A 21700-nucleotide genomic window follows, 5' to 3' on the forward strand; every position below is an offset into this window, starting at 1 on the left:
ATACTGCATTTTTTCAAGACTATTGTTCCATAACAACAACAATAATGCTCTGTCCTCCCCAGAACTGTATAACCCAGAGTGAGGCATACTCTGAGTTCTTCTGAGCTCGGTACTGATTGGTTGTATTAAGTCCATTTTTAACATCCATAAATTCTTTAATTAATTCATTTAACATGTACCTATTATCCCCCTAACTGTGAGACATGTATTCTCTTTCTTAAATCCGGGTCACAAGGGCAAGACATCTTTATTATCTATAATGTGAGGACAAATAATAATAGGTTTGGAATGAGAATCTAATTAATTAATACATGCAAAAAGCACTTAAAACAATGCTTGGTTCACAGTGTCAAGTTTTCATTATTGTTATTATAACATGCCATTTTCTAAGATTAGAGTGTGCTTCCCTAGTCCGTACTTCTGGAAAATGCCATTTTAACATTTCCTTAAGCAAGCCTTCCTTGAAAATCCCCTCCATCCCCTCACTTTGTCTCCCAGTGCCTCTCTAACATTAATATTTTCATCAGCAGCATAAATAACAAAAGTGCTTTACATAGAAGTAAATCCCACAGCAACCATTAACTATTATCATCCCATTTTACAGATAAAGAAACTGATGGGGCGCCTGGGTGGCGCAGTCGGTTAAGCGTCCGACTTCAGCCAGGTCACGATCTCGCGGTCCGTGAGTTCGAGCCCCGCGTCAGGCTCTGGGCTGATGGCTCAGAGCCTGGAGCCTGTTTCCGATTCTGTGTCTCCCTCTCTCTCTGCCCCTCCCCCATTCATGCTCTGTCTCTCTCTGTCCCAAAAATAAATAAATGTTGAAAAAAAAAAAATTAAAAAAAAAAAAAAAAAAGAAACTGAGACACAGAGAGGTTAAGGCACTTGCCCATGGAGACTGGATTTGATCTATGTAGTCTGGCTGTGGCACCTATACCCTTAACCTTCACACTATACTGTCTCTGTCTTGCATCCTTCTCCTATCAAAGGAGTAATCAGGATGTTTTGAGATCATCTGAATACAAATCTGCCACCTCCATTAGGCAGCTAGCTTCCCCAAGCTAAGCAGTGTGTGTTAACCCTATATCCCTGGCATCTAGCATAGGATCTGGATCAGCGTGGGCAGCAAGTTTAACTGTGTTACTCTACATGATTGATGAGTGAGAGGTCCAAGAGTAGAGCTCTTGTCCACATGAACCCAAATATGCCACTTTGAACTCACAAGTCCCAAACTTTATAACCAACCATGCCAAAGCATTAGATTTCTGTACCATGCCTACGTGCAAAGCTTTGAGGAAATAAATGCCACCATCTAATTGCAAGGAAGTGGTATAGAGAAAGACAAGGTTCCTAACTCAAGCTAAAGTTGTAAAGGTAGTAAAATTATAGTATGTTACTTTCTTTTTCTCCTATTTTTCTCTAACCAAGTCCATCCTTGAGGGCAGTGGTTCTCAGCCAGAGAGTGTCTTGCCACCCAGGAACAATGTTCGGAGACATTTTTGATTGTCACAACTCTGAAGGGGGTGTTTCACTGGTAGCTAGTGAACAAAGGCCACTAATGCTGCTAACACCCTAAATGCACAAGACAGCCCTCCCAAACCCCACCCCACAAAGAATTATCTGGTCCAAATATCAATAATGCTGAGGTTAAGAAACCCTGCTCTAGGGTGAACTGCCACTGTGGTATGGGAGAACGATTTACCTGTTCCGCTTCAGAAGAGCACAACAAAGCTGCCAGCGGCGGGGAAGGAGAGGAAGGGGTTGCCCTACAACTAGACCCTGTGGGCCAGTCTCCTATCATCTGCCTGTCCAGGGACAACTCCTGAATCTCCGGGATGGAAAGCCAATATCAACAAAAAATTCTAGCATTTTCTCCATTCCACCCCATAGAGTCTCTGAATAGTCAAATTAGGTACTAACCCAGCTGTGCCCAGAGAGGATTATATGGATGTGTTTTGGCCAGCGTGTTCACTGACTGAGAGGTGCGTTTCTCTGAGAAGGCTTTAATGGGAGGGTGATCAACAGGCATGACAGTCGGTACCCAGGCCAGGTGGTAGGTTAACACTGCAGTCAGTAAGGCAGCAAAAAACCTTGGAGAAATGGAAGAAAATACAACCAGATGAGTCAATGCAGGAAGAGGCATGTCACATACACCACAGACACTGGCCATGGAAGTTGCAAAAAGGCTTCAGAGATTTGAAGCTTACTGATTTTTGTTGATCTGTTCTATCAGAAGTGTAAACTCCTTGAGAAAGCGCTGGCAGAGCTGGGTTTTTTCCAAGGTGCTGGACATCATGGTAAGCCATACGGGTTCAGCTATCCTTGGAACGGAATATAAGTTCCAGATAGTTCCTCTATAGAAAAGAGAAGGGAGACATAAAACTGTCACAAATATTATTTTGGATAATCTCTGTATAAAGGAATAAAGAAGAAAACAATAATCTGGATCTATGTAGCCCTTGAGGGATTCAAACAGGATATAAAACAGAGATCAGCAAACTATGATCCAGAGGCCAAACCTGCCACCTTTTTTGTAAATAACATTTTATTGGAACACTGCCAAGCTCATTCATTTATACATTATCTATTGCTGCTTTTTGCAGAATGGCAAAGTTGAGGAGCTATGACAGAGACTCTTTATGGAAAAGGCATACTAACCCTTGATATAAAATATCCATTTTTTAAATGATTTGTTTTCACAATGCCTATTATCAAAATTTGCATTTGTTTTTACAGTAAAGAAATAAAGGAAGAAGGAAAGTACATGCTATTTAAAAATGTGGCCAAAGGCAACTCAGCTCTCCCAAGTGCTAGTTAGTGCTTAGTTCTCTAAGCCAAAGCACCCTATTGATTTCAGATGAAAAAACTACATAAATGGCTCTTCTTCATGATATATACTGAGTTTCTATATGGACTAACAGAATCAAATTCTTAGAACTATAAGCTATTAGCAAAACTGACTAATGTAGCTTTATCACTTTACAGATATAGAAACTGAGGCCTAGAGAAATTAAGTTACTTATATAAGACACTGAATGACAAGGTCAGGATGAGACTTCAGGTTTCCCAACACCTGGTGCCAAGGCCTTACTCTAAGCTTCATGACTCATAAATGTTTTTCCAAAGAGCACACTAACTTAGCTTAGGACCCCCACTGGAGGATATATTCACTCCAAATAAAGACAATAAGACATATTCTGATTTTCTAGCTATGTGCCTAAATCAACGGAGATACAAGAGAACGTCATCTTGGCCAAAACACATCTGCTGAGTTAGGTAGCAATGACAGATTACAGTCACACAGAACTGGGAATTATTTACTAAAACTAGGTCTCCCATTGGTAACACTATATTTTGTCACCATTTCTGGAAGGGTAGGTTGTTGAAGTAAGAATAAGACGTGTCTTTGAATAAGTGAGGCTTTCTGGTTCTGTACTTTCAGATTCTTGACCTCTGAAAAATTAATACTTTAATCAAACTAGCACAACTCCACACTATTTCTCAAATATATGACTTAGGTCTTGACAATCACCAGATAATGACAAATGTGCTATCTGAGTACTTTACACATAACGCAAGGTTCAAAGACCACTGGAGATACTGTTTCAAGTAGCCATATAGAATTCACCAGCATATACCTTAATCATCAAAAAAATGTTCTAGGGATGCCTGGGTGGCTCAGTCTGTTAAGCATCCAACTTTTTGGCTCAAGTTACCATCTTGAGATTCATGGGTTTGAGCCCTGCATGGGGCTCCGTGCTGATGGTGTGAAACCTGCTTGGGATTCTCTCTCTCTCTCTCTCTCTCTCTCTCTCTCTGTCCCTTCCCCAAGTGTGTGTGCCCTCTCTCTCTCTGTCTCTCTCTCTCAAAATAAACTAAAAAACAAAAACAAAAACAAAAACACCCCAATGTTCTAAAATTCTAAAAACTATAAAGAATTTTTTTTCATGTTCATTTATTTATTTTGAGAGAGAAAGAGAACACGAGTTGGGGGGAGAGAGAGAGAGGAAGAGGAAGAATTCCAAGCAGTCTCCACACTGTCACACTGGTGTGGGTGTGGGTGTCAGCGTGGAGCCCAAGGCAGGGCTCGATCTCATGAACCGTGAGATCATGACCTGAGATGAAATCAAGAGTTGGACACTTAACCAACTGAGCCTCCCAGGCACCCCTGTAAAAATTCTTTTATCTTTCAGCTACAGAATAACAGTTTGACTTATTAGTTCATGATGGCTTTGGAATATGATTCCACTCCCCATTGAGAAACTGGCTCAAAGAAATGGTGCAAGAACCCCAGGTTAGCATGGTGAAGGAGAGTCCTACCCTCTACACTACACCTTCCTACCCAGATATTAGGAGCAAAGACTACAGAAAACCAGTCTCCAAAGTACAAAGATCATGAATTAAAAACTGACAATGAAGACACACTAATTTAGTGTTCAGACCAGGATACTTATGAGAGGGCACTGGGTATAAACAAGGACTGTCCTGGTAAGCTGGAAGGTATATCTGCCTGACACATATATGCTCTCCAGCTATGCTGTGCTCTTTTTATTTTTGTTTCTTTTTAAATTTTTTTTTTTTAACGTTTATTTATTTTTGAGACAGAGAGAGACAGAGCATGAACGGGGGAGGGTCAGAGAGAGAGGGAGACACAGAATCGGAAGCAGGCTCCTGGCTCTGGGCCATCATCAGCCCAGAGGCCGACGCGGGGCTCGAACTCACGGACCGTGAGATCGTGACCTGAGCTGAAGTCAGACGCTTAACCGACTGAGCCACCCAGGCACCCCTTAAATTTTTTTTTTAAGGGGGCTCCACTCCCAGTGTGGAGCCCAACATGGGGCTTACACTCATGACTCCGAGATCAAGAGTCAGACACTTAACCGACTGAGCCACCCAGGTGCCCCTCTCCAGCTATGCTCTGGATGAGTGTCCCTGAACTCAAGCCTTCACAACTGTAAAGTGGGGTCAGTTAATAGTGCTTACTCGTAGGGCTTTTGTGAGGATGACATGAAATAATGAACAGGCTTATAAGAGACACATAAATATTAGTTTTCTCCATTCATCTCATTAAAAGCAATCAAAGACTGTCAGGCAGCAGTGTGGATTATGTGGTGCTGTGTGACTTAAACATTCTGCTCTATTTGATCTGGGTTTCCATCTTGAAGGAAGGAGCTGCTAAAGTGACCAGTAATCGCCAGCCCCTAAATTCTTCCAATTAATGTCTCCATGTATCCCCAGATCCATGGCTGCCACCGCTACTGCCACTTATAAATTTATCCTGTTGGATTTGCCAGACTTTGTCAACGTACCTGAATTCTCCCAGAGCTTCCATCAGACGGCTGACATAAAACTGGACACGGAGACTTGATTCTGCTATCTTCCTGCAGGAGATCATGGCCTTCATTGAAGAGAGAAAAAAATTTACTTTCTGAGAAGAAATTCCTTTATAACTGTTTACCACTGGGCATTTATTAATAAAATACTAGTATAATGAAAACACTCACTGTAGTAATGACTTAAGTCATCAGAAAGCAGTCATTTCCTTTCCTAAAACAATCTAATGTCTGATATCTAATATCAATGTATTAAAGGATCTATTACTGTTGCAGGTGATTTAAGTTCTCTAAAAAAGGGATCTGATCATAAACCATGAGATTCTACCATCTTAAGCCCTATAATCACTTCTCTATTTGACACAAGATTACAGTCTTTTTTTTTAAAGATATTATTTTTAAGTAATTTCTACATGCAACATGGGGCTTGAACTCACAATGCTGAGATCAAGAGTTGCATGCTCTATTGACTGACACAGCCAGGTGCCCCTAGATTACATTCTTATTACCTTTTCAATTGCACTCTTCAGCCTGTTCATGTGAGACTCAAAAAGGGGGAAATGAGAAAAAAAGAAGTCCTGGAAATTCCTTTGTGCCTCTTCTTTCTCACACAGAGAAAAGATGATGCTTATGGCAATTTTCTTCCTCCGAACTATGGCCGGATTAGAACTACAGGTTTCTTCAGCCAGGCTGAATGTTTCATCAGTTGACCTGCAGGAACAGTAAGTTTGAAAAGTTGCCATACATCAAAGAATCACACTGAAGATAAACTGCAGTGCCAGGGGATGCCATTCAGAAATTCAGAAAGCTAATGTGAACACTCCGGAGTCTGAACCAAGAGTTTCATCTACTTGGAATTCATTCTTTTCTCTAATTCTGTCATGAAAAATGAAAACCTCAACTTACCACAGCGTATTTAACACAAAAAGAAACTTAAATAAAAATTAAAAGTAACCTTAAATATGCTCTTGTTAGACTCTTAGTCTTTTTCCCTTGGATAATTTTACATCAGATTGGTGGTATTTAGGAAGGGGCGAGACACATCTGGTCACTCAAAACAGAGGCCCTTTGTTTTGGTTGATAGATAGCAAAAGATAAGAACATTAGAAGGGAAATGATCCTGTGGTATTCTGTTTAACCAATGCATCATGTTTGGAACTACTGGTAGTTGAGGCTGACTTTCCCAAGGCTATTAAATCCATTACATGAAGTTACTCCAGTAAATGCTCAGATTAAGCCACGCAATTGATTAAGCTCTCTGGGAAATCCCCCAAGCAGAAAGACTTCTCTCTCTTCTGTGTAAATTCTTAAAAAAAACTTACGGTTCTTTTGAGAGAGTCCACTTCTATGATAAGAGAATCATGAAGCCAATAAATTATGAATATATACTCAATTTGTCTTAAGGGGGAAGACTCACAAATATGGCCTAACCCCCTTATTTAGCTATTCTGAAAAAAACAGCATAACTAGCACATAGTTACTAACAGCAAAAGCGAAAATAATTTTTTTTCTACAAAGATACCAAAAGGAAAGGACATAATATATTGCAAATGAAAGCACCTTGCCTGGCACACCGTAAGTATGCAATTAACTTTCTCTTTCTCACTGACTTCACCATTTAGTCTTGTATATCTGCAGAATATGGGAGAGGACTGCTTCCTCTATTTTCTTTACCACAAATTACAATAAAGCAATTACTTATGCTTGGCAGGATTCAAGGCAGCTGGCCTCCATACTCTTGATCTTAAACTTGTTTAGTGCTCCACTCATAGCCTATAATGTTCCTGTGATTTTGAACATATCCATACCTCTGAAAACATGCATGCATAAAAAGTGTTTTGGTCAGGAAAGCCATTTTACTTTTAAAGGAAAGGGGACAGACATCTTGTTCTAACCTCAGGAAAGATATGCTACTGTTTCTGTCAACTTCAAGCAAGATCCCAGAGATGTAGATGTGGTTGATAAGCCAGTAACAGGCGCTAACAGACATGCCACTGGCAAGGCATGATCTCCAGGTACTGTTGTAAATGCTGTGCATTATAATAAATCATCAACTGTTTTCTCTGAAAAATCCCTAGATCCTAATCATCTGCTCATTAAAAAAAAAAAAAAAAGACCCTGAGCCTATCTTAGAATTTTAATTTCATACAAAGAAATTCCATACAGTAAATATTCTCCTTTTCCAAAGTACCTGTACTATAACTTTGTTTTTTGCACCAGTTTATTTCTATTTTATAGGAAGTTCTGATATTATATTTATCAACACTTTCTCACAACCTTTTCTTTTTTTTTGTCTGGCATCTCCTACTTCTCTTCTTTTCCCAAGTAAAATGACCATCTCAGTCCACTTATCTTTGGCCAATATGGTCCTTAATAATGAAATTGTAATAAACACTTAACCCCATGCGTTTTTATGCATCGTCTTCATCTCTATCGTATAAACAATAGCCAACTCTGTCTTAACACAGCACAGAGTGCCACCTACTGAATTTCTGAAAAACTTCCACAGCTACAATAGCCCTGCGTAGTTCTTACTTGCTTCACTGTGTCTGTCTAATGCATTCTATTTTTGGGTGGGGGGAGAGGTGGGGAAGAGTAGAGGGAGAGAGAGAATCTTAAGCAGGCTCCATGCCCCGTGCAGAGTCCTACTCGGGCTTGATTTCATGACCCTGAGGTCATGACCCGAGCCTAAATCAAGAATCAGATGCTTGGGGCTCCTGGGTGGCTCAGTCAGTTTAAGTGTCCAACTTCAGCTCAGGTCATGATCTCACAGTTTCAAGAGTTCGAGCCCCACGTTGGGCTCTGTGCTGACAGCTCAGAGCCTGGAGCCTGCTTTGGATTGTGTGTCTCCCTCCCTCTCTCTGCCCTTCCCCGCTCATGCTTGCTTGCTCACTCTCTCTCTCTCTCTCTCAAAAATAAAGAAAAATATTTTTTTAAATGTAAAAAAAAAAAAGAATCAGATGCTTAACCAACTGAGCCACCCAGATGCCCCTCTCTCCACTGGATTCCTGGATTCTAACGCAACAGAGCTTCATTCTGAAGTCTTAGATCAACTGTGCAAATCAGATCATATAGTACTGTAATTGTATTTTTAAAATTATTCCACAATGAAAGAACATTTCAGAATGTTTTAAAACATTTGAGTATGTACCCAAATACTTCACCGTATCTTCTCACCCTCAAATCACCCTGTAAGGTACACAGATCTTTTTGCAAATGTGGAAACTGAGGCAGGGTGATTCATCAACCTGCTTCAGGAACAGAAAGCTTCTTAGAGACAATGCTGGCGCTAGAACCCCGGGTTTCTGTCTTCTAGTCTGGGCTCATTTCCTAGACTCTGGAAAGGAGCAGGGATTCTGCCCCATGCCTGATCCGTCTGCTGCTGTTCACGCCATCAGGTGCATCCTGCCAGCTGGAGCACGGACAGCAAATAGCTGGGAGAAATCCCATCAGCTGACAGGACTTCAAGTCAAGGAAAACCCACTGCTATACTCTTAATCTTCTCCTTACAAAAAAATCAAGTAGAATTTTGTTGACACTTATGAATAAGCACTTACATACATTATTTTTACTTCAAGATCATAAATAAAGCAAAAACTATGATTATGTAAGTGCATCTCAATCATCTATAATTAATACCACCACTGCTTAGTTTGTTTTTGTCAGCTTTGAATTTAATTTGAATGTATGTATTATATTGGAACATATGAAACTGCCATTTTTATAGGTCAAAGAACAAACCTGTATCAACTTTATATGGTTGGTTCAATTTAATAATTCGAATCAAAAGCCCTTCTGGGAAATTTAATACCTCAGTCCTTTAAGGTTTCAGTAGCTTCACTAAGGGATGGAATCTCTGCAGTTTCTCTTCTATTACAGGCAGTAGTACTTCCCCACCAGCTGGTAAAGGTCCAAGCCCAACTCCCCAACCAGTAACCAAAAGTTACCGCCTGGCACAGCAGGGGGCCTGGAGACATGAGTATCCAGCGTGGAACCAACTGCTAAGGACTGTGAAATCATCCTTTCCATCTTCATCTGTTCGGAAGTTTTTGATTACTGTGACTTTTCTCTCAAAGCCAGATGCAATCGTGTTTTTGGTACCCACTGTTCTCCTGTCTAACATAAAAAAACTAATTTTCCTACCTCCATTCCTGCCAAAAGTAAGAAATCAACTGCAGCAACTTTAAATGAAGGGATCTTCATAGGTACAGTGATCAATTCAAAACGTCAGCCACATTTATATTCTCTGTGTGCCAGCTTCATGGGCATGAGACCCCACTCACACAGAGCCCTGTTCCCAGATGGGCCCCAGGTTTGATTTAATGTTTTGCGGTTGCCATCTTGAATTCTTGGTAATTTTATCTTTGAGCCTGTATTCTGTAGGTAAAGTCTGATGGTACAATGAAACATGTGAGCGAGCAGTGAAGACACCCGGCTCCAGAGTGCACAGTGGGCTCCAGCCTAAGGGCGTGCAACCCAGCCGCTGAGCAACTAGCTAGGCAGTCAGGCACACGCCCACGTGTCTGAGCAGTCCAGGGTAGCAGGAGGCCCCAAGGCAGCAAGCCTGGGACCTGGGCCCAGACTGGTGGCTGTGAGAGCAGCAGCAACCACAGCCATGGGAGAGAGCAAAGACCTGGGTAGTGCCATGACCCACAGTGCGAGGCCAGCTAGCTCATCCATCATCGGAACCTGTCCCTGTAGAGTCTGCACAAATATTTAACTCTGACCCAAGACCCAAGACACTGAATTATCACAAAGCGCCCACAGTGGACGTTGCAATAAAGCACATCCAGGAGTAATCAGAATTCTTCAGAGTTTACCATCTACAGTTTTGAAAAGCACTGCAACATTACAAAGTATATATCTACAGCAATAGAAATAGAAATTTAAAAAAAAATTTTTTTTTTAAGTTTATTTATTTTTGAGAGAGACAGAGACAGAGCATGAGGTGGGGAGGGGCAGAGAGAAAGGGAGACACAGAATCTGAAACAGGCTCCAGGCTCTTGAGTTGTCAGCACAGAGCCTGATGTGGGGCTCGAACCCACGGACCGTGGGATCATGACCTGAGCTGAAGCCGGGCGCTCAACTGACTGAGCCACCCAGGCGCCCCATAGAAATTAAATGTAAAGATTGTTGCACCGGACAGAGAAAAAAACCCATTGTTTTCATTTGAAGCTTCAAATAAACAAATTATTAATAAGAAAGCCCATTTAAAATTAATTTTCCCGGAGCGCCTGGGTGGCTCAGTTGGTTAAGTGTCTGACTTTGGTTCAGGTCATGATCTCATACTTTGTGGGTTAAAGCCTCGTATTGGGCTCTGAGCTGACAGCTCGGAGCCTAGAAATCTGCTTCAGATTCTGTGTCTCCCTCTCTCTCTGCCCTTCCCCCACTTGTGTTCTGTCTCTGTCTCTCAAAAATAAATAAATGTTAACAAATTTTTTAAATAAAATAAAACAAATTTTCCTCACAATTGAAGATGCAGTGATAGAATGAAAAAACAGGCATTTTGAATTATATACAACTCATGAAGAAACTCAGTTGCTTGTAAGACTTTCATGAGTTACAGTAAATGTCAGAGGAGACATTAAAATAACTTGGTATAAATTTACATTTAAAATTAAATCCAGTCTTATACAAAAATGGATTTGTGCGAAGAATTAAATTTTTTTAGAAAAACTGTTCCACAAGAATCATCAGATCTGGATGCAATGAAATTTATATTTTGAAAGTTTATCAAAAACTTAATCCAATGTTTTCATAACGCATAAAGTTCCAGTAACAGTTACATCAGCAGAAAGATCTTTCTCAAAACGAAAAATTGTCAAAAATCATTTGCCATCTCGCATTTGCCAAGACTGACTAATGCTGCTTTCAATTATATCAATTGAAAGCAAAGTTGCTAAAAAGTATAAATTTTGATAACCTGACAAAGGAATATAGAAAAATGAGCCAGGAAAGACTTATGATGAATCAAGATATAGCATTATTATGTAAAATTATGATGCTGAAATATTAATTTTGCAATCTATAGTTTTTCTTCATATTTCACTATTATTCCTATTATATTTTGTAAGTAAAATATTTTTTTAAATCTTTACCTTTTAGTACCTTTAATAGTACTTTTCCTTACTTTTTGAACAAAGGGGCTCCACATTTTCTTTTTTTTTTTTTATTGTATTTTGAGAGAGAGAGAGAGAGAGAGAGAGAGAGAGAGAGAGAGAAGGCAAGCAGAGGAGAGGGGAAAGGGAGAGGGAGAGAGAGAATCCCAAGTAAACTCCATGCTCAGCACACAGCCTGTTGCAGGGCTCGACTCCATGACCCTGGGATCATGACCTGAACGAAAATCAAGAGTTGGATGCTCAAGCCACTGAGCCACAGAGGCGCCCCTGGGGGCATTTTCATTTTTGAACTAAAAATACTTATGTTAGTTGTAAGTTCATTAGAGATTCTTTAGTTTCTAAAGCCAGATCTCAATTCAAATTAGAATGTTGAAGAATTTTTAGAGGAGTGAGTTGGAGAATGCTATTCAACTTGAGATTTAATCCTGAAGGGATGGAAAAACATTTTTAGTAAAGAGATGCATAGTGGCGCCTGGGTGACTCAGTTGAGTGTCCGACTTCGGCTCAGGTCATGATCTCACAGTCTGTGAATTCAAGCCCCACGTCAGGCTCTGTGCTGACAGCTCAGAGCCTGAAGCCTGCTTCGGATTCTGTCTCTCTCTCTCTCTCTCTCTGGCCCTCCTTCACCCATGCTCTGTCTCTCTCTCAAAAATAAATAAACGTTAAAAAAATTAAGAAAAAAAAAAGAGATGCATAAAGCGGAAGATTTCTCAAGACCCGTCATTCTCTTCAATCACAGAAGCTGCTGTAATGGCAGGGAGGGAGGTGGGATGCCTTCTTTTGACAACTGTAGTGATGGTAATGATAATGATGGCAATAAGTGCAAATAAGTCATCCTGACTAGTATTTTCTTTCCCATGTCTTGTCTTAGCTTGACTTGACTTGCTGTATCTCATTTAATTCTCCCAACAACACCATGAGGCTGGTACTAGCACAAATAAGGCAGATGCCGAAGCAACACTTTGAATCCAGACTAATTCACTGTCACGTACACCTAGTGAGTGGCAGAGCTAGGACTTGTCCTCACACCAAAGTCCGCCATTCCACTCAAAGTCCACCAACCACCAAACAGTTCCTCAGCGAGTGAAGCAGCTATATGTTTTTCTCTTGGCCGAGCTTGCTAGGATTGTGAGAATAACAGAAGAGAGGCAAGCAGCCTGACATGTGCTATACACACACCCTAACCCTTGTTTCTCAGCTTGTTCTTTAAGTGCCATCTCCTCCATGCATGGCTCTGCCATGCCCCCCATGACCACCAGCAGGTATTCTCTCCCTCCCCTGAGTCCCAAAGTGCTTTATGCCCTGCCCATGGCATTTATAGTTTAACATCTTTATTAAAAAATTTTGATGTCTATTTATTTATTTTGAGAGAGAGAGCATGCACAAGCAGGGTAGGGGCAGAGAAAGAGAGAGAGAGAGAAAGAGAAAGAAAGAGACAGGGAGGGAGGGAGGGAGAGAAAATGCCAAGCAGGCTCCATGCTGTCAGCACAGAGTCCAAAGTGGAGCTCAAACTCAAGAACCGTGAGATCATGACCTGAGCCAAAATCAAGAGTCGGACACTTAACTGACTAAGCCACCCAAGAGCCCCTACAGTTTAACGTCTTTATGCCATTATTTATGTGCATATCGCCTTCCCTACCAGTCAACAAACTATACTAGTAGTTCACAAATGCAGGCATGTAACTGAATCATCTTTACACCTTCACAGATCCCTACACATGGTGATTACTAGCGAACTCACTAAATCAACCAATTTACATGTGAATTTTTATAGCTACAACCTATACTAATTCCCTTTAAGGTTTTGGGTTGTAGGAAGAAGAAAGTGGAAGCTACTGATGTAACATCATAACGAGCCAACCATGTGTATTTTGCAAAACAACTAAACTTTAGAACTAAAATTCAACTGCAATGAAGGCAGAATATACCTCGAGGCCATCTTTATAATCAGAGTCATGACCACTCAGTTTAAGAATTTAAGTTTGATGAAAAGAGTACGTCCCAATCCTTGAGTTCACAGGTTTCCAAAGACCACACTGGTGTCTCAGTAAGCCAAGGAAGAGATTTATTCCACCCCTCTAGCTCCCAAGAGCTGTATCTGGAAGGGAGCCAATTCAAAGAAAGAGCACACTCACCTTAAATAACACCAAGTCTAGCTCGTACATGGCACAATGACCCACATTATTCCCCAGTGTCTTCCAAACCAGATTGCTGTTTGGCTTCTATATTTATTCTTTTTATAAAACTTATCACTTGCAAATTTTCAGCCTAAGCTGAAGCTAACCAAGAGGTCTTAGTTCTTTTTCCACTGACAACAGGTGAGTACTGCCAGTTTGTTCGAGCTGCCTGCAACTAGTACCTTTCTCGGCAAGAGCAAACTTGCAACTCACCTCCTTGGAATGATGCCATTTTCCAAACTTGTCGTCTGACTTCGAAGCCAGCGGCGCTGGTAACTACTGGAAGAGGATGTGGAGGAGCTTGGAGATGGAAAAGGCGTAATCAAAAGGCTGCTAAGTGAGGCTGTGGGGAAGAAAATTTGAAAGTTCAAAGTCCAGGTAAATGAATCCTCTCGTAGCTACACAACATACATGCCAAGTGACCTAAATTTTCGGGTTCTACCAGCCATATCCAGCAGGGGGAGACTATGACTTCTCTCTTACAAAGAAAACATCCTTTAAAAAGGAAAATAAATTTAAAAAATAGGGATTACAGACATAGCAACTGCATCAATCACGAGGCCCCACATTAAAAAGGCAACATAATTAATACTAACTTCATCAGAATGTAAATGCAGATTTCCAGGACAACGGTTCACACAGCATCATTGTTATACACCTGATAACTAATGTCATATACAATGTTTATGGACATATATTTTCTCCTCTTAACTACTTCTTCATTCTCTATTTTGAGGTGAAATCTAGGCAAATAAGTGGTTTCTCCACATAGTATCCTCTCTCCAATCCCCTATCTCCAAATACACAATACATATTTATGCTCCTTCCCTCCAGCCACCAGCTCCCCATTGCCACTTCCTTGGCTGTGAAAAAGCAACCTCTAGTCTTAAATATATTTTCTGCTTGGATTACTTTTTTGCCTCAGAGCCTCTCTCTGCTTCTTTCGTCTACAAAGTATTAAATGCCTGCACTTAGGCTCTCAGTGTGAGCTGACATGCCAGCCCAGACTTCTTTAACAGGCAGGGAGGGACCCGTCCCTTTCAGGGTAGGCAAAGGCATTTTTACAAAGCAGAGCTGCTTGATGGAGGTCTACTCGTTTGGAAGAATGAAAGAAGATAGACTCTTTTACTTTCCTTGGGCTAAGGAATTAGACACTGAAAAGTCAGTCCAGTGGAAGAGAAAATGGGGTGCTATGTTGAAAGCTGGTCAATGTTTTCAGAAGCAGATCACAGGACAAAGGAAATTGACTTCAGGACACATAATATATTATGCTCATGGATATCACTTGATAAGGCAATTTCCCATATAAAGTTTTACATTTTAATTTATGCTTTCATAGGCAGATGTAAATAACCTGACTCCCTGACCTGATTTCTTAAATACCCCAGGAGTTACTTGGCTGTTAATCAATAATCAGTCAGCAAATGCTGGAGTGTGTACAATGTGCCAGGTGTTGCGTGTGGCAACTGGGATACACTGGTGGACAAGACAGACACACATCCGCCTGCGTGGAGCTTCAAACCTACATGAATAGCAATGAACTTGCCAGGCTACGGAATTAGATGCAAAACAACTCAAGGTTCTTTGCACAGCAGAGGTGCGTGACATGGTTTTCTTCTAATTTAGTCACTACTCATAACAAATGTGTTTGGTACATCTAAATCAGCTTTGCATCCCTGTATCCAGCCAGGACAGCTCCTTGAACACAATAGGCAATAAATCGTTAGTGAACGTATGGCACTTCTTCACTAAAGTATCACCCAGATGTGGCTGGCCCCAACAGGCTTGCCTCTGTTCTGACCTGGTTTCACCCTGAGGCTGGACTTAACTGCCCAAAGTCAAATCCTTATTTGAAATATCAGTGGTGGGTAATTTTCCTGACAATGTCGAAGGGAGATAGAAGAGAGTTTTTCCTCAAAATCACACAAAACTACTTAATAAAAAAAATCCCAATTAGACATTTGTGCCACATCCTCAAGCTCTAAAAGTCCCCCATAAGGTACACAAACTCTTCATTCCCTATTCCTAAATCTTCAGGGTCCCCTGTCTCTCCCTGACTTATGCTGATCAATTCAACTTCTTGGCAGGTGGAGGACAGGGCTGAGGGGCAGTACTTGTTTCATAAACATTTTTTTCCCTGTCACAGAGGCAAGATGGAGATGACTCTGAGGGCCGAATTTATTCTGGAAATTAAAGGTATAGCTATACAATTCAGTTTAGTAAACTGAGTAAAAGCCCAGGCTCCTGGTTCAAATCCTACCTCTGCTACTCACCAGTTGTTACATGTAACACTTGGGCAGTTTACTTAAACTGTTAGCTTTCTCATCTGTGAAATGAGGACAGTAAAACACCACACCTCAGTATTTTCCATGAGAACTACAATCTGCTAGTGAATTGTGAATTATTTAGTGAACTGACACCACCATTAAAAAAAAAAAAAAAAAAAAGTGGGCGCCTGGGTGGCTCATTTGGTTAAGCATCTGACTGTTGATTTCAACTCAGGTCATGATCTCACAGTTCGTGAGATGGAACCTCACACTGGGCTCTGTACTGACAGCGCGAAGCCTGCTTGGGGTTCTCTCTCTCTCTCTCTCTCTCTCTCTCTCTATCTCTCTCTTTCCCCTGCTTGTGCATTCTCCCTCAAAATAAATATACTTTAAAAAGATAAAAAATTCAAAAGAAAAAACACAAGAGAATATTGCAGTGCTATTAACTGATGAAACTTTTGTTATGTATAAAGATGTTTGTTACTGGATCATAACATAAAATGCATTAATTAGCATGAACTTCAGACAAAAGAGAAGTTTGAAAAGCAGTGGCCTATTTCATAAGGTTCCTGTGAGGATTAAACAAATCAATACATGCAAAATACTTATTAGCCCCCACAATAAATGCTGGCTATTTACTCCCTCTGATAATTCTTGGAACAGGAAAGCTAAGTACAACATTTTGGAGTACTAAAATGTTATTAGTTCTGATTAGTTGATTATGAAAACAACCTAGGATTTGTAATAGACATGTGAAAGGGAAGGGAAACAATTAAAAAAAATAAAACACAGAAGAGAATAATCCTTTCTCATTATAAAATACCGAATAAAATTTTTTATGGTATATAAGTGAAATATTAAGCTAAAGTGCTGGCTTAGTGCTATCAAGCATTTCCTTATCAAAATATGTTAATACTATTTAATATGATTTTTATGTTAAAGTACTATGGTATATCATCGTCGATCACACACAATAGGAAGCTATTAATATAGTTAATAACTCTCAAATGGGAGAACAGCCCTAATTTTGGTCTACAACTCATTGCCATTTTCATGAGAAAAGGGTGGATTCAGATAACTGTTTCATTAACGTTTAATGCATTTGGTAGTTGGCTAGACTCTTCTGTCTCTTCTGCAGCTTGGACTGGCACGGGTCTATGTGTATCTGGAAACAATCCCGTCATAGTGAGAAGACTAAGTTAATGTGATTAGGCCCCTTATTTCCTCTCCAAGTGCATCTTATACCACCCGCCCTTACTACATTCCAGCCTCCTTGCTATTCCTTATACACAAAGCTCCAAAGCCTGTTTCCACTCTCGGTTTCTGCACTAGCTGTTCCATGCCCAAAATGCTCTTTGCTCTGATCTTCATGGCAATCCAGTCAGCTGAACATTTCACCTTCTTGGAGAGGCCTCCCACGAGCACCCCATATGTTCTACTTTTCCTCAGTGTAAGTGCTTGCCTACATTTTACTATCTATTATCTGTGTTTCCTCTATTAAATATAAACTCCATGAGATCATGGATCAAGATGATCCCTGATCTATCCCCATATCCTACGAAAACGCCTGGCACATAAGATGCTCAAGAAATATTGCTGCATGAAGAGTGAGCAAATGGTTATGGGAAGAACAGCGATGTCTGTCTCAATCGGTAATTATGACAGAAACAAAGCATTAGGGAGGCAAATTTCTACACAGAATTCAAAGTGTGAGTTCGTTAAAAGTTTCCTGCAGTCAAAGCTGTATGCAGAGCACATGGATTTTCTCTTTTTCCTCCCTACTCTCATTTCAAAACATTCTTTTGTTGTTGTTGTCGTTTTGTGGTGGTAGTGGAGGCGGTGATGGTGATGGACAGCAGTAGTACAGCTCTGACCCTGAACACTTTTTATATTTGGCACAGAGGGCACTACATCCAAAACACAGCAATCATCTTTTTTTGCTGTACACTGATGGTACTTCGCTTAGAGTTTTTGCTTCAACACTTGAAAAATACAAGGTTCCTTAAAGTGTACCAGTTGTATTTCTCATTACAAAGGAACAGAAGCATTTTCAAAGGTCAATTAATAGAGCTGTGATTATTGTCGGGTAGGAAAATGCCATTTTCAATAAACCAAATAAATACATTAATTGGCAAATCAAATTTTAGTTAACACATCATAGTTACCAAACCACAGAGTGATTTTAAGACTATAGGGGGTCCTCAAAAGTGTCCCAGGGCTTTTAAGTTTTAATAAAATTCCTATCAAGTTCCCTCAGTGAAAAGACAAAGAAAATGTCCTCACCACCACGATTTCAAAACACCTTAATTTTTTTTGTTTGTTTGTTTTGAGACAGAGAGTGTATTAGCAGGGGAGGGGCAGAAAGAGAGGGGGACAAATGATCTGAAGGAGCCTCTGTGCTGCTAGCAGTGAGGCTGACGTAGGGCTCGAACTCAAGAACTGGGAGATCATGACCTGAGCCAGACTGAGCCACCCAGGTGCCCCCAAACACGTTAATTTTTAAAAATAGAGAATTTTTTAGGGTAGCTCTAGGTTCATAGAAAAACTTAGTGGAAGGTACAGAGCTCTGTCCATATAGCCCCTGGTGTCACATACACAGAGCCTGCCCATGATGAATATCACACACCAGAGTGCTATACTTGATACAGCTGATGAACCAACACTCAAACAAAATCATCAGCCAGAATCCATAGTTCACCACAGACTTCACTCTTAGTGTTGTACTTTGAGTTCCAACAAACGTGTACTGACATGTACCGTCTACTACAGTATCAATGAAAATATTTTCAGTTCCCTAAAAACCCTCTGTGCTCCATCTACTCATCCCTCCCTGCCCCTGTCCCCACTCCTGGTAACCACTGATCTTTTTACTGTCTCTATAATTTTGCCTTTTCCAGATGTCACACAGTTGAACTCCTATAATAGGTAAGTCTTCTCAGCTCAGCTTCTTACACTTAGCCATATGATTTAAGTTTCTCTCATATTTTGTCCCAGTTTGATAGCTCATTCCTTTTTAGCACTGAATAATATTTCATTGAAAGCACCTTAAATTTTAATTCCTTAGTTAGGATATAAACTCTAGCCGAGCCTTGGTGATCAAGCCTCTACAATTATGTGCCAAGTTATTTAACCTTTAATTCATAGTCTGTAGTCTAAGAATGAAGTGCCTACAGAGACTTTTGCGAAGAATAAAAATTCTCTTGGTTCTTTGCTCTTCCATATAAGTGAGAGTTATTTTGTCTGGCTTCACAAGGGAAGGTCTTCTTTTAATAAAGTTGTAAAATCTCTCCATAACTGTATCACACATCTTTGTTTAGAATTATTCTAGATCCCTAGTTTGGGATGCTATCTGCATTACTTTTTTATTCTAATTTTTCTTAAACAGGTAATAAGAATGCAAATGTAGAAAGGAAAAAGCTAAAGCAAAAGAGTCAGCAAATTTGTGAAATGGAAAACAAACATTCATGCCAGGAGAATAACCAAAGGTCTGACTTAAAATATGAGAAGTATAAAGAAATGAAGAAATGGAGTTCTGTCCAAGCTACATTACAGCCTGCCAAGTTCCTATATAGAAGGCAAGGCAAAGCCCAAAGTAAAGGCTTGAGAGTAATGATGTAAAAAGACATTTTTAGATTGGGACAGTTTCTTACATAGTCTGTGGAAAGAAGAATAAACCAAAAGTGCCAGTCCCCAGTGATCCCTGCCTCACACGCCAAAAAGGACAGTACTGACACAAAAGGGATCAGATGCCCACACCCTGAGTTGTAGGAGGCCCTGGTGCTGGGGAGCAGTTGGAGACCACAGCTCAGCAATTCTCTAGTCTGCACTTCTAGTCTCAGGTGGGCAGGGCAGAAAGCTCCAAACCTTATCTGAAGCCTGGAGGTGATGAGACAGTTTCACAACAATTTCCCAGGGGAGACAGAAAGTGAGTGGGAGATGATGTCCCAGCATCTCCTTGGGGCCTCCCATTCTCCTGTGTTCCCAGAGGAGCACAATCAGTACCGCCAAGACTCACATAAAGTGAGTTCAAGCCTTTGCCTACATTTATACACTCAAGGTCAACAGGATGCCACGGCCTTTCTCCCACACAGACAACAAACAAAGCAGTACCCTCCTTGACTCTTGCCACTCTTTACAAAGCACTCTATCAGTTAAATCAGTGAAGAATTCAGATCCAAGTGGGATGTCATTTTGCATTATTCAATGGTGACACACATTGTAATAAACAGTCTGACTCCATTTTTTGATGTCTGACTGCTGATACCTTTTAAGCTTCTCCTCTCAAACCTCTTCCTTGTCTGCCCCACATCTGGGCAAGGTGATGAGAAAGCCTAGAGGCTTTCTCCTTTGCAACCACTAGGAAGTTCAACCTGTGTGTGGAAGCCCTCACCCTGGCCCTACCCCCTAACCATCATAAAAACCTGAAGATCATCTCCTTTCCCTTTCTCTCAAGGCATTTTCTTTATTTTATTTTTAATGTTTATTTATTTTGAGAGCAAGAATACGTGCACATGTGGGAAGGGGAGGGGCAGAGAGAGGGGCATGGAGACACAGATTCCAAAGCAGGCTCCAGGCTCCAATTTGCCAGCACAGAGCCCGATGTGGGGCTCGAACCCACAAACCATGAGATCATGACCTGAGCTGAAGTCAGACGCTTAACCGACTAAGCCACCCAGGCACCCCTCTCAAGTCATTTTCTGACCAGCTTGGGAAGCCCATCCAGCTCTCACCAGAAAGTGTCATTACTTGAGTGATAAATACTTTCATACCCTCTTGCATGTGTGTGGTGTCATTAGTCTCGACATCCAAACCAAATTTGGGGTGGGATCTACCCTGTACCTGCAGAGTGGCCAAAACACATGTCCTAGTTGAATACTACGATGATGTGTATTCTTACACTGAAGGTTCATTTCAAAACACTTGAATAAAAATGTTTGAGAATACATGTTAAAGTTTTTCTCATACTGATCTTCTGCCTATTTTACTACTTTTTTTAAAGTCAATTTATTTATTTTGAGAGTGAAAGAGAGAGAGAAAGCATGTGCATAAGTGGGGAAGGGAAAGAGAAAGGGAGAGAGAATCTCAAGCAGGCTCTGCTCTGTTGCTCTCAGCAGGGAACCTGAGGCAGGGCTTGAACTCAAGAACTGTGAGATCATGACTTGAGCCGAAGTCAGATGCTTAACTGACTGAGCCACCAGGTGCCCCATGAGAAATTTCTTTTTAAAAGGAAGCTTCCTTGAGCTAATTTTACTGGGAATTTGCTTGTTGAGTATTGAAAATAAAATCAGAGGAAGAAAGGTGTCTGTGGAGGTAAATCCATCCACCTCTGCGGGAGGACCTGCCAGTCACCCTCTCTTCTGTCTTAGAGTCAGGCTGATCTAGATTTTATCTTAGCTACCCCTTCTCTCATTCCTTCAAGGTTTAAACTTTTCTAATACTGCTTTTAAGATCTCTCGGTTTCTGCCTTTGTACATGATTCCGCTACGATTTTTGATTTGTGGCTTAGATCTGAGGTAGATTCTGTGCTGTAGAAGAAGGGCAGTGAAGCAGTGATCTGGAAATGGAGGCCTTGGAGGAGTGTGGGTTTTTTTGCCTGATGCACACATCAGACACGCAGCCTCTGCCTTCCACTAAAGACTAAGAGCACCCCACTGGTTTTACCAGTGATACAGGACACCTTCACCAAACAGGCCAGCCAGCCAGTGCCTCAGATGCCTTTCTTCCTTGCCTTCCTTTCATTTCTGTATCCATCTCTGGCCCTCAGACACACCTCAAAGGAGTCCTCATGTTCCTTTTGTGTGGTACCA

At 40.9% G+C, this 21700-nt stretch overlaps 1 protein-coding gene across 5 annotated transcripts in view; it reads right to left on the reverse strand.

The window, feature by feature from the left end:
- FNIP2 (folliculin interacting protein 2) overlaps positions 1-21700 on the reverse strand; it is a 131938-nt gene that overhangs the window by 32441 nt on the left and 77797 nt on the right. For all 5 annotated transcript variants that reach the window (XM_043566475.1, XM_043566494.1, XM_043566469.1 and 2 more), the window contains 5 exons: positions 13840-13969; positions 5840-6041; positions 5307-5395; positions 2205-2351; positions 1918-2087 (listed from right to left, as the gene is read on the reverse strand). In XM_043566475.1, the coding sequence (XP_043422410.1) occupies positions 1918-2087; positions 2205-2351; positions 5307-5395; positions 5840-6041; positions 13840-13969 (738 nt within the window). The remainder of the gene's footprint in view (positions 1-1917; positions 2088-2204; positions 2352-5306; positions 5396-5839; positions 6042-13839; positions 13970-21700) is intronic.

Source organism: Prionailurus bengalensis, chromosome B1, assembly GCF_016509475.1.
Source record: "Prionailurus bengalensis isolate Pbe53 chromosome B1, Fcat_Pben_1.1_paternal_pri, whole genome shotgun sequence".
Classification (NCBI taxonomy): Eukaryota; Metazoa; Chordata; class Mammalia; order Carnivora; family Felidae; genus Prionailurus; species Prionailurus bengalensis.